General features: G+C 44.2%; 1 protein-coding gene across 6 annotated transcripts in view; it reads right to left on the bottom strand.

Moving 5' to 3' along the window:
• Window positions 1–12654, bottom strand: part of Reep1 (receptor accessory protein 1) — a 102683-nt gene that overhangs the window by 23646 nt on the left and 66383 nt on the right. For all 6 annotated transcript variants that reach the window (XM_048352557.1, XM_048352559.1, XM_048352558.1 and 3 more), the window contains exons 4-5: window positions 9069–9189; window positions 5312–5425 (exon numbers count right to left, since the gene is read on the bottom strand). In XM_048352557.1, coding sequence (XP_048208514.1) covers window positions 5312–5425; window positions 9069–9189 — 235 coding nt within the window. The remainder of the gene's footprint in view (window positions 1–5311; window positions 5426–9068; window positions 9190–12654) is intronic.

The following is a 12654-nucleotide window of genomic DNA, read 5'->3' as shown; positions in this document are numbered from 1 at the left end:
GATGGGAGAGCCGTGGGAAACTCAGCCTCCACTCCGAAGAGTCTGCCTTGTAAATAACTTCCTACTGCCAAGAGCTGACTTGTTTTACTCTGTTTAACAGCAAAGAGAAGATGGTAATCAACATCAAAATGTCAAAGCAGAAGTGAGTTTCGGTGGCCTTTATGCAGCATTTGCTGTGAGCTCTGCATTAAGTAAAGTCTTTATGTTTATCATCTAAGAACTACTTTGGGGCAGGGTATGCCAGGATCCCTATTTTCAAGTGGAAACTGAGGTTCACAGATAAACTTCAGGAAGGAGTGGGCTGGGACTTTCAACCTAGTCTGCTCATCTCTAGAAGCACACTTTGGATGTACTTGTTGCTAAGCACTTCTTTGCTGACCATGGCAACTGAAAATATTCACAACAGTTTTCAATTCCTTTAACACTCAGTGGACACCTACTAGGGACACAAATATAAACGGCTATGCTGGAGGCATGGTTTAAGCAGCAGAGGGCCTGCCTAGCAAGCAGGAAGCCTTGAGCTCAAACTCCAGTGCTGACAAATACAAATGATTACAATAGAATGCCATTAGAAGACCAAGGAATAAGAAACCAGTTCTAGCTAGGATCAAAGGTAGTTTCATGGAGAAGTTATCATTTGACCTTGAAGAGTTGGCAGGATTTCAGTGACATAGAAAAAGACATAGACAGAGGACCAAAAAGAGAAAAAACAGAGGCAGGAAAGAGAAAATTCTACAAACATCGCTGCTATTTCTAGAACTATAAGAAAGTGGTACTAAATGCATGATACTAGAAGAGCTAGAAGGGTAAGGTGCGATTAACTATATTGGAAGGTGGGGTGGGACTGTGTAGACCTCGAATAGAAAGGGAGAAGAGTAGATGACCACTTGTGTGAGAGTTCAAGCTAGAAGGGAGGGTCAGGGTCAGGCAGGGAAATGGCATAGAAAGGAGAAAACAGATATTCAGTGATGAGAACTTTAAGAGTAAGTGGGGGAAAGCAGGATATCTAAGCTCCGAGACAGCGTCTGGGCCCTGAGTTTATTCTCCAGGACAGGTACAACCTCCCCCTGACAAAACAGAAACAAACATGCAAACCCATACACAAAGAAAATGTATGATATTAAAAAATGACTGAGACTTGGAGCCGTGGGTGTCTGAGAGGACTCTGGTTTTGTTTGAGAGGACTCTGGTTTGTTATGTGACACAGACAAATGGCAGATTTGGAATTAGTGGAGTATTGATGGAAGGTACTATTAAGATAAAGAGATTTCTGCAGAAAACCACAAACTCTGGACTTGAACTCCAGGCAAAGAAACCAACAGGGAAACAAGTTATATTGTGATACAGCGGGAGGTAGGAGAAAGGATGAGAGGATACTGGGAGGGAAAGGAAAAGAGAAAGCTTGGGCACAGAGTAATCCATCTGTCACTGAAGGAGGAGAGGAAGGGAAGGAGCATGAGGAGTGCCCTTGAGTAAGACAAGGGTTCGGATCTTTATTTCCATATGAGCTCAGTCAGTTCCCTGAGGTCTTCGAGCTTCAACCAGGCTCTTCTCTGTGGTTAGCCAGGCAGGCTGGCAGGCCCCAACCTGGGATGCTTCAGGCTACCTAAACACCATAGGAAAGCGTGGAACATGGGGGGCAAGTAACCTCCACCAGCTGGCCATCAAGAATCCACCTCACTACTCAGCAGAATGAGACAAGCAGGTATCACTGTAAGTAGAAACACTGGGGAAAAAACCCAGGAATTCAAGATGGCACCGAATGACAAAGGCACGTGCAATAAATCCACGCTGGTGAAAAGTCTTGCTCAGTTGTGCTTACACAGGTTTTGAAAACTGAAGATAGAGAGCTGGGAGAATAAATAGCTCACATGGTAGAATGCTTCCCTAGCAAACCCTAGGTACAATTTTCAGTATGGAAAAAAGGAAAAAAATTAAATAAAAAAAGGAAGCTCAGTTGTAAGTGGTTCTTTGGGAGACCAGAAGGCAGAGAACAGTTCCAAATGTTTCCACAGATGCCTATAACCATTTAGATAATCCTAGTGTCTAAAACCAGTTGCCCTGGTGAATTCTAAATATTAACGTTATGTCCCACAGTCCTGAGCTGAAACAGAAGGCTAAGTGCATGCAAGCTAAGAGGGAGGCCGGGAAACATTCCTCTGAGGAGCAAAGGGACAGATCTGGCCTCGGCCCATAGGCTCAGCAATGAGGGAGAAAAGCCAGCAAAGGAGACCCAGACACACAGAGAAGGGTCAGCCCTTATCTCTTCTCTTCCTTGGAAATACCTCCCAAAGAGGTATCAAGAGAAAGTAAAGGCCTGCCCTCTGATTAATTCATAAACAGGTAGGCTTTTCCTGTTGTTTGTTTGTTTTGCTAGAAAGAAAACAAAGGCAAGGTAACTGAGTCAGGCCAGAAACTTAGGAAGTTCCTGGAATAAGGTTCTGATTACAAAAAGAAAGCTCTTTTTCCTTCAGATTTCTTCATCCTGGGTTTTTATTTTTTGTATGGGATTTGAACTCAGGATCTTGTGTTTGTTAGGCAAGTGTCTTACTACTTGAGCCACACGCCACCTCCCTCCAGCCCTTCAGGGCTCAGTATTATGTCAGTAAGGGTTAACGACTACTATGCTCAAAAGCTCTTTCATTATGTGTTAGCTCCACAATGCCCTCCTAGAATCATCCAAGGATGGACCAAAGAGCAGAAGAGGAGGGAGGTCTGAGTCTTTGATCCCATCACCTCGTAGGATTTGCAATCCTACCACAGCAGTCGTGCTCTGTGTAACATGGTTTGCTTTCTCCTAGACGACAGGATGTGCCATCTAGCCTAGCACTATCGTAGGCTATGGTGGGACTATCCAGACAGGCTTGTGTAAGTACACTGTGTAAGCACAACGGCCGGGTCACAAAACCGTGAGCTTTTTTTCAGAACTAATTACATTTCTCAACTTTTTCATTAACTTTTGGAGACACACACAGCTCTCTTTCATCTCAAAGTATATGCTCTAAGGGCCTAAATGTGCATCCCAGGAAAAGTACAATGTTAACTTGATTAATCCTAATCACCAGCGCTCTCAGCTCTGGATGGGGGCCTCAAGCAGTGACCTATGCTGAGCTAGCCTTTTAAAATTTGTCTGGGGAACTTGTTAAAAATAGAGATTCGAGCCCACTGCTTGAGATTCTGATTCAGCACATCTGAGCATCTATTAAAAAAATCAAAACACGAAGCCTCCCAGGTGGATTGGGCATGAAAACCGGATACAGACCCACTGGTGAGTCATCATCCTCTGACCCTGCCTGGTGCTACCGTTGCTATGGAAACCACCACAGATGCACTTCTCCAGCCTGATTGGATTTGGGGACTTCATTACTGCCCCCAAGTTCCTGCAAAGCATACATCTGTTTCAAAAATAGAGGGCAGTATTTTTAGAAGAGATGTGTGTCCCCTCTTCAGATACTTATATTTAGGAAGAAAAAGCAAAGCTGCCACAAAGCAGAACATTTTCTCGTCTGAAACCAAGTTCAACACAAAGCAGATGTCCCTTGCCACTTTAGTGGAACTAATGAGCAGTTATTTCCTGAGGCAAATTTCAGACTGGAGCTGTTGTAAGGTGCCAGGCTGAGGAAACCACAAGTTTCTCCTGATAGGAGAGGAGGCGGTGACTGGCCAGGATGACAGAAAGACTCCAGTTTGAGGCAGACTTGGAAAAGGAGAGCCCTGTGGGGTTATGAATGCAAATACACCACACTTAGGCTCACTAACTAAACTGAGGAGAAAGCACCACCAATCTTCCTTTAGGCTCCAGGAGCAGAGATAGGGTACAGAAAGGGACTGAAAGAGGGTTTCTGTAACATTGTGTTACAAGGTTGGCCTGGTGGATTCGGCTCTCTTTCTTTCAGCTTACAAACAAGAGCATCACAATTGAAGGCTCTTGGGGGAATCACTGCTCTTGGTAAATCCTGCTAAGTCTCCTCTGGATCCCAAAGTGGACTGTTCTTTTCCAAGATGCTCTCTGGGATTTATCACCTAGCCAGCACCTATTACTCCAAGGCAGGAGAGGGCCCTGTGGATGCCACTATATGGAGTTTCAGACACTTCTTCCCAGTTGTGTGTGGCAGAAGAAGCTGGTCCTTTTCTGAAAATAGAATTGCTCCTTTTGGTTCTCCTCCCGTCTCTCCCAGCCTCTGACACAAGCGCTTCTTGACGTCAGGCAGAGGGGCTTTTGAAATAGCCACCGAGCCTTGCTCCAAGAAATGTTTCCCATGAGCTTCCTTAGTTCAGGACCCTGGGAACCCAGCTCCACCCCTAGAGCCAGCTGGTTCTCGGCACACTCCATTCTGCCACCCATTCAAAGCTCGTGGAGCACCAAGATCTGTATCAATTGTCTTCTCCCAAACCTTTGCCCAACTCCACCACCTCTGTCTTCCAAACCCAGCACCACCATCCAGGATTTATAACCTCCCTTTGCTAATACAGCTCACTTCCCAACACTGTGTCTTCCAAAATACCAGTGTGACTACCAGTGGGACCACCACCCAACATGTGGATTCCAGGGGTGGGGCCCACTAGGAAACACTAGTGCAACTTGACGAATGTAAGAAGAAATATTCTACCAATTTCATTGTTCAAGTCTGAGGATATAATGAGAAACTGACCGAGTGATGGTGTAATGTAAGAAGAAGCTAGGAAGGAGACAGAAGACTTTTTCAAAGGGCTAAGTGGAAAAGAGGAAGAAGTAAGGCTTACACTGCAGTATTCCAGGAGACATGTTTCTTTCAAGCCTCCTTCACTTTATTTACTAGTATTCTCGAAGTCATTGTCCTTCACAGTAAGGCCACCCAATCTGCTGTGGGACCCTGGATCTCTTCTGGATCTGTTGGGCCACATGAACATAAAGTGAAGCCTTCCCATTCACTCAGGTGGTGTCTGTCTATTGTTCTGATGACTCTCTCAGTGCACCCTGGGAAACTGCAGAGCAGTACCCTCTCTCTATCTCCCTCCCCGCCTTCCCTTTGATCTACCGTTCAGGTTTCACTTCCAGACTCTTAACCTGGGACCTATGTGGACCTTCATGGGTCTTGGGAACCTTTGGATACTGAACACATTTTTTTTGGGGGGGGGGAGGCAGAGAATGTTCTGTGAAAAAAGATTCAGTACTGTTTCCACCAGATTTTCAAAGGAATTCCCCCCAAAGATGGGGAGGCCTGACTGGTCCCTTAGCCTGTCCTGTGTGAGTGGCTGGTGTGACAGGTAGGGAAGGTTGGAGGGACTGAAATACCTGCCAGTCATGGCGGTCAAGAGTCTGACACAATACCTTGGAAGCAGCCATCACAGCCGCTGTGGCCGCCACGTTCAAGCCTCGCTTCCCGAAGTGCACAAGAGCATCATAGCTTCGATCTTTTGCTTGGACCAGGCAATCATCGATTTCCTGTCAAAGGAAACAGAGGCACACCGAGTTGGCATGTTCAAATGAATCTCCATTTTCTTTTCTTTCTCCTGAGTGCTGGGCCTGCCAGTTTGCATGATCACTGATTCTCACTAGCCCCCAGTACACACAAACACGCGCACACACACACACACACACACACACACACACACACACACACACACACACACAGAAGAGAAGAGAAGAGGAGAGAAGAGGATAATGATAATACCTAAGCCTAGTAGCTGTTTTCTCTCAAGGAGAGCCAAAGGCACCTTCCTTGCCTTCAACAATTGGGGTCCTTGCAGTTCTAAAATTTTGTTATTCTATAGTCATGAAAATCTATAACCAAATACTGGCCAGGTGCTAGTGGCTCATTTCTATAATCCTAGCTACTCAGGAGGCTGATATCTGAGGATTCACAGTTCAAAGCCAGCCTGGGCAGGAAGATCTATGAGTCCCTTATTACCAATTAATGACCAAAAAGCTGAAGGGAGGGCTGGGAATATGGCCTAGTGGCAAGAGTGCTTGCCTCCTACACATGAAGCTCTCGGTTCAATTCCCCAGCACCACATATATGGAAAACGGCCAGAAGGGGCGCTGTGGCTCAGGTGACAGAGTGCTAGCCTTGAGCGGGAAGAAGCCAGGGATGGTGCTCAGGCCCTGAGTCCAAGGCCCAGGACTGGCAAAAAAAAAAAAAAAAAAAAAAAAAAAGCTGACGGGAAGCTGTGGCTCAAGTCATAGTCTTAAGCAAACTAGCTTAGAGACTGTGACCAGGCCTGAGTTCAGGCTCCATTACTACCATACACAAACAAACAAACAAAAACAACCCACAAATACTGTCCCATGCATATATCAATGGGAAGGAAGAATTGGATATAGAAATAAATGTGGTTTTTTGTTTTTGTTTTTTGTTCAGTCATAGGGCTTTAACTATGGGCCTGGGAGCTGTCCCTGAGCTCTTCAGCTCAAGGCTAGTGCTCTACCACTTGAGCCACAGTGCTATTTCTGGTTTTCTGGTGGTTAATTAGAGATAAGAGTCTCACAGATGCCTGGGCTGGCTCTGAACTATGATCCTCAGATCTCAGCCTCCTGAGTAGTTAAGATTACAGGCATGAGCCACCGGCTCCCAGCAAATGGTTGTTATTTTGTTGATAGATGTAGATGTTGGAATACAAGGAGAAATTAAAGACACCTGGTATCATAAAGCAGGTAAAAGTGAGGTGAACTGAGGTCTCTTTCTTGGACCAAAGACAAGTACAATATTGGCTTAATTCAAATTTGGATCACCTCTTGTTTATGCTGTTCATTTATTTGTTTGAAGTTGTTTTGTGATTATCATTGTTTTAAGAAAGGCCATTTTATAGCACAGCAGTTCAGTAAGACAATGGCCTGAGACCTCAGGCTCATTTGAAGTTCAGCACATCAGTGTTTTCTTTGCTTTGAGGAGGGCAGGAGGGCTCAGCAGCCCTCCAGGATTCTCTGTGCATGGCTTCCCCAGGAGGTCCCAGCAGCAAGCCTTCTAACTGTGACACCACCAATTCAAGGAGTGATTCTTGGCAGCTCTTAAGAGGCAGTTACCTCCCCTTCAATGGAAATGACATTGACAGCTTCGTGGGGTGGGGGCAGCACTGGGGGGAATTATGGGAGAATAGGATAGTAGCCAAACCCAGACAAAGAACCAGTCACCTAACTTGAGCCTTCAGAGACAAAGGAACTGCTACGGTCCTGATTCCTAAAAGGATTTTCAGAAATGTCTACAACAGTCTGCTCATCCAACTGCTATGTTCCCCAAATTCTTCCCCTAGGGGAGGTCCAGAGATTTTATCCTGCAGAACTACAGAAGTACATATCATCAGGAGCTACCTATAGGCATCCTATTTCATTTGAAAAAGTTCTAGGATGTTAGAATCTTTTAATCCACTAATCCCACTATTAGGAATTTATTCTTAGATAAAGGAAGAAATTAAACTCTACATGGGGTGTTGTTTACTGAAGAATTTTCTACAGGAAGAAAACAATCTAAGTACTTAGCAGGAAGGAAAAAGCTCTATCACCATGAGTTATTATGAAGAGCACAAAGATACGGATTATGTATAAACATGCTTAAGATCTCAGAATACAAATACTTTATCGTGTGTGTGTGTGTGTGTGTGTGTGTGTGTGTGTGTGTGTGTGTGTTGGTACTGGGGCTTGAATTCAGGGCCACATGCTTTTGTTTAGCTTTTTCACTGAGGCTGGTACACTCTACCACTTGAGCCATAGCTCCACTTCCAGCTTTTTGCTAGTTAATTGGAGATAAGAGTCTCTCAGATTTGTCTATCAGAACTGATTTCATGCCTCAATTTTCAGATCTCAGACTCCTGAGTAGTTAGGATTATAGATAGGAGCCATCAGTGCCTGGAATGGCTAGTGTGTGTGTGTTGTTGTTGTTGTTTGTTTTGGTTGTTTATTTGTGTTTGGGATGGAGTCTCACTATGTTTCCTAGGGTGGCTTTCACAAATGCCTCAAGCCTGCCACAGCTTCACAGTAGTTGGGACTACACAGGTATGTATCGCCATGTCTGGTTTATGTTACATTTTAAAATTATTTTTAAGTCTGAATAAAATCGTATACTATGTATACAGTCCATGCAGACAATAATCTGCAAAAAGGACAGGGGCCAAGCATGATAAGAGGAAGCGTAGTTTGAAGAGTTAAATTATGAGACAACTTTTCTTTCTTTTAATTTGTGGGAATGTTTCACAACCATTAAAAATAAATCATATATTTATAAAATGTCGCCACTGTTGCCAAACAAATACACTTCAGAAAGGTGAAGATGTTCGTGATTATTCACTCCGCTACTGAGACTAGGGTTGTAGTTGAGTGGTAGAGTACTTGCCTGGGCTTGGTAAGTCAAAAGAGAGGCTGAATTTGATCAAAGTACATTATATGCATATTTGGAAATATCACAATAAAATTCCCTTGTACAATTAATATGTTCTACTAAAACCTTTAAAAGTAAGTCAGACACTGAAAGATTAAAAACGGCCTAGTCTCTCTCATAAGCGCATGTTGAAAATGTCAATGTGAATGTAGATTCGAATCTGAAAAGGGACTGAGGAAGGGGCCAAGCACAATAGTTGGTGCCCAAATACAGCTAAGAGAAATAATAAGTTCTATATTCTAAAGTACACAAGGGTGACTATAGGTCACAATAATGGATAGACTTTAGGAATAGAAGAAAAGAGTTTGAAGGCTCCAAACACAAAGTAATAATAAGGAGATGGAAATGCTCATAATTATGACTTGATTTTTATAATTATATACATACATTGAATTCTTACACCGTAAAGTATATACAATTATTATATATTAATGAAAAATCCAGGTGACGGCAGAGAAAAAAGGAGATGTAGACAGTCCCATAGGACCACTCAGGATCTAATATGAAAACCCATCCCACATGCCCTAATCTTGTAACCTAGGGCAGAGGCTCTTACAGTTGTCCAAACACTGAGTCAGCACAGCTGTGGGGAACTAGGAAGCAAGCAGAGGGTCTCCTATAATATAATAAGCTGCCTTTTTTTTTTAACTTACCACTTGTATCTGTTTTTCTTATTTACCACTTGCTGAAGTACAGCGGTACAGCAGTATAACTTACCTTTTCTTTTGAAGACAGCGTAGGATGCACAAACTTCCTGTACAGGAGGCTGGATCCTTTTGTATAGGGAGACAGCAGCCAGGCCACAAAGGCTATTTTTAGTTCATAATAGAAAGGAAACCTGGAGAGATAAGAAAATAACACAGATCTGTTAGATCTCAGCAGCACTGCTTGAGACTATGAAGAATGAGACCCAGGTTTGACATAAATGCTTTTTCTACCTGCACATGGCTACAAGGGTCCCATATTCCTCATCCTCTACCTGTGAAGGCATGTACGTGTGCAAACACGTGCATACTCAGCACAACCACAGCTGCTCTTTGAGAGCCAGTTCCGGTTTTCTTCTTTTTCCCAAGTGAACCAGGAACACCCATTTGCATCTCAAATGTGCCCCTTGTGACCCTGTCTGGCAGCCTCTGGTACTTTCTGTGGCAATACACCGGTTGGCATGTGGCTCCGGCTGACTCTGAGAAGAACAGGCCCATGTCTGTGCCCTCAGTTGTCAATCTTCTGTCACAGCCAAGGCTCGGACACCAGGGGAATGACACCAAGGTGGAGCTTGACATCAGGGTGGAGCTCGCAGTCTTCACACTGAAAGTAAAAGCCTTCCCTTCTTGATCCAGATAGAGGCAGGGACAGCAGCCCGGCCTCTGCCAGAGAGGAAAATACAAACATGACTCACCCGCCCTCTCAGTCATACCGGGCTATCTCAGGGCCTGGCACTACCCCTTAGCTCTGGCATGTTGCTGGTTAATTGGAGATAAGTGTCTCTCAGATTTATCTGACCAGGCTGACTTCAAACCTCAATCCCCAGATATCAGCCTCCTGAGTCGTTAGGATTACAGGCATGAGCCACTGGCACCTGGACACATCCTGATCTTTTTGCTATCAAAAGAAAGAAAAGCTTAGGGGTTTGGACAGCATACAAGCCTAGGGTCTGAAGTCCTGCATACCTTTGAGCCCATTCATTCATTCACCCCATCCTAGCACGGTATGGCTTGCTCAGGGGAACAATAGTGAGCAAAGGCCTCATTCCCTGACTTCTTGCAGACTGCACAAGCACAGACAAAATTCTGGTATGCTTGAGAGTAGGAGTACAGTCAGGGAAATAGAAATGGATAATCACAAATGACACTGAACAGTAACCTGGGAAGCACTACAGTGCAATTTAGCTAACCGACACGATGTCTTAGAGGACAGTAGTGGAAGTTAGCTCCTCTACTGGATTCAGTTCTGTAGGCAGACAGCTTAGCAAGCAGGCTTGGTCTACATTTCGGGCCCACTTGCCGGCTCACATAGCTGATGCTTGGGATAACCTGTGCAGCCATTTTTTGCCCTCTTGAGGTATAACTTGAGGTCATGACTTTTTTTTGGTTGTTGTTGTATTCTGATGGTTTGACATCTTGTTTCATATTGACCTTAAAGAAACTGCCCCTACCATGGTGAGCAAGTTCCTAAGGATAACAAAGACAATACCTGGGAACATACCTTTCATTCCTAAATCAGTCAATCCAGAGCCCATATTCTGGCCACGGCCTCTATTTGAATCTCCTGCTTTAGGTTTCTAGCCACTTCTACCAGTCACACAAAGATCGGAGGCATCCCTTGTCTCCCAGAACTCTTTGAAACCCCAAGCCTGCTTACCTCTGCTTGACTCACCCATTCCTTCCTGTGGAAACTGAAATAAAGCTCCTGTTTCCTGCCCCTTTCCTCCCTCTGCCTCCTGACCTACTTGGTGCCTTGCTGTGCGGCCCTGCATGCGGGTGGACCAGGTTTCCTGTTTCTAGGAACCTGTGAGCCTAAGTAACTTTTTCCTTCCTGACTGTCTTTGGTAGGTCGGTATCTCTCCTTGCACCTGCTTCAAACAAATCCAAGCTATCCTTAAAACATGATATTACAAAGAAGAAAGTTACCGGTGCTAGCCTGAGGGAACACAAAGTAAATCATCACCAGGCATCTTTCTGGGATAAGCAAGTTGAATTTTTTTTCTTTTTTTCTTTTGGTCAGCCTGGGGCTTGAATTCAAAGGCCTGGGCGATGTCCCTGAGCTTTTTTTGTTCAAGGCTAGGTGGGGCTCTACCACTTAGAGACACAGCATCACTTCAGTTTTCCAGTGGTTAATTGGAGATAAGTTTTACAGACTTTCCTGCTCTGGCTGCCTTATAACGTCCATCCTCAGCTCTCAGCCTCAGGAGTAGCTAGGATTACAGGCATGAGCCACTGGCATCCAGCTAAAAACAAAATTTTAACAACTTACTTCAGGACCCTCTCTTTCCTCCAAATCACAGCTTTACTCATTTCTTTCCACATCCAGGTCTTGGGCATTTCTGCTTTCTGCCTCTACAGGCTCTTTTTGAATTTTCCCTCAGCAACTAAGGGGTACATTTTCATTGTAGATTGTTCAGCAGTTCACAGCCAGAAAAGAGAAGGGCTGAAAGAACAGAGGTATGATTCTCCCATACTCCGGTGATTAATAATGGAGGAACTTAAAAAAAAAAATAATGGAGGAACTTTTGTTTTGAAAACAAGAATTTCCCAGCCCCGAGGGAAAAACAAATGAATCTGGCAAGCTCAGGCACCAACACAAAATACATAGACAATCCCTAGGGCAGCTGATGCACTGCAGGATTTATTTATTTATTTATTATGGAAAATACATTTTTTTAAAATATAAGTCATGCCTGCACATTGTTAAAAAAAAATCTCAAAGTACAAAAGAATACAGAAGAAAGTGTTGCTAATCTACTCCTTATCACTAGTCCCTTTTCTAAAATCAGAAGTATTATCAGTGCCCTTTCAGAGTTAAGCAGGAGCCGGGTACTTGCATAACTGCCCTCCATATAAGTAACATTCTATGCATCCCTTCCTGTACCTAGCTTCCCATAACCCCCACAAAACCCACAGTATACTCTGGGGACACCTGCCTCAGTCTTATGAATGGCTGCATGTGAATACTACAGCATCTTGCAGGGCCCCATCAGCAGACATTCGCAAGGATGATAATTATTGGTTACTACAGCCAAGATGCAAGTAAACCTCTTCATATATGGTGCTTGACACACACGTGCAAATGCATCTATACCATAAAGGCCCAGAAGTGGGATTTCTGTGTGTACTTTATTTGTAGACAGAGAAAGCACCTCCTTGCAAACTTTAGTAAGAGCATCTGGTTCACCGCCGCCATGCTGCCAGTGTCTAGCCAGTTCTAAGAGCCTCTTGCCCTAGATTACAAGATTAGGGTGGGAGGGATTGGTTTCCTTATTAAATACTGAGTGGTCCTTTGGGACTACCAGGCCCCCTTTATTCTCTCTCATAAACCAGCCTTGTTCTTTGGGTTCTTTTCTGTATATCTATCCCAACCATGCTGATGGAGTTTTTTTAAAAAAAGCTTTTCCCCACCAAGGGATGATCATCTTATGGATATGGGTGTGTGTGTGTGTGTGTGTGTGTGTACTGGAGCTTTAACTCAGAGCCTAGGCGCTGTCTCTTAGCTTTTTTGCTTAAGGTTGGCACTCTACTACTTGAGCCACACCTCCACTTCCTAAAGCGTTTAAAAAAACATCCAATATCAGGGTTTTAAACCAGGG

This window comes from Perognathus longimembris, chromosome 8 (assembly GCF_023159225.1).
Source record: "Perognathus longimembris pacificus isolate PPM17 chromosome 8, ASM2315922v1, whole genome shotgun sequence".
Classification (NCBI taxonomy): Eukaryota; Metazoa; Chordata; class Mammalia; order Rodentia; family Heteromyidae; genus Perognathus; species Perognathus longimembris.
The sequence above is the reverse complement of the archived record's forward strand: the minus strand, read 5'-3'. Positions and strand labels throughout refer to the sequence as shown.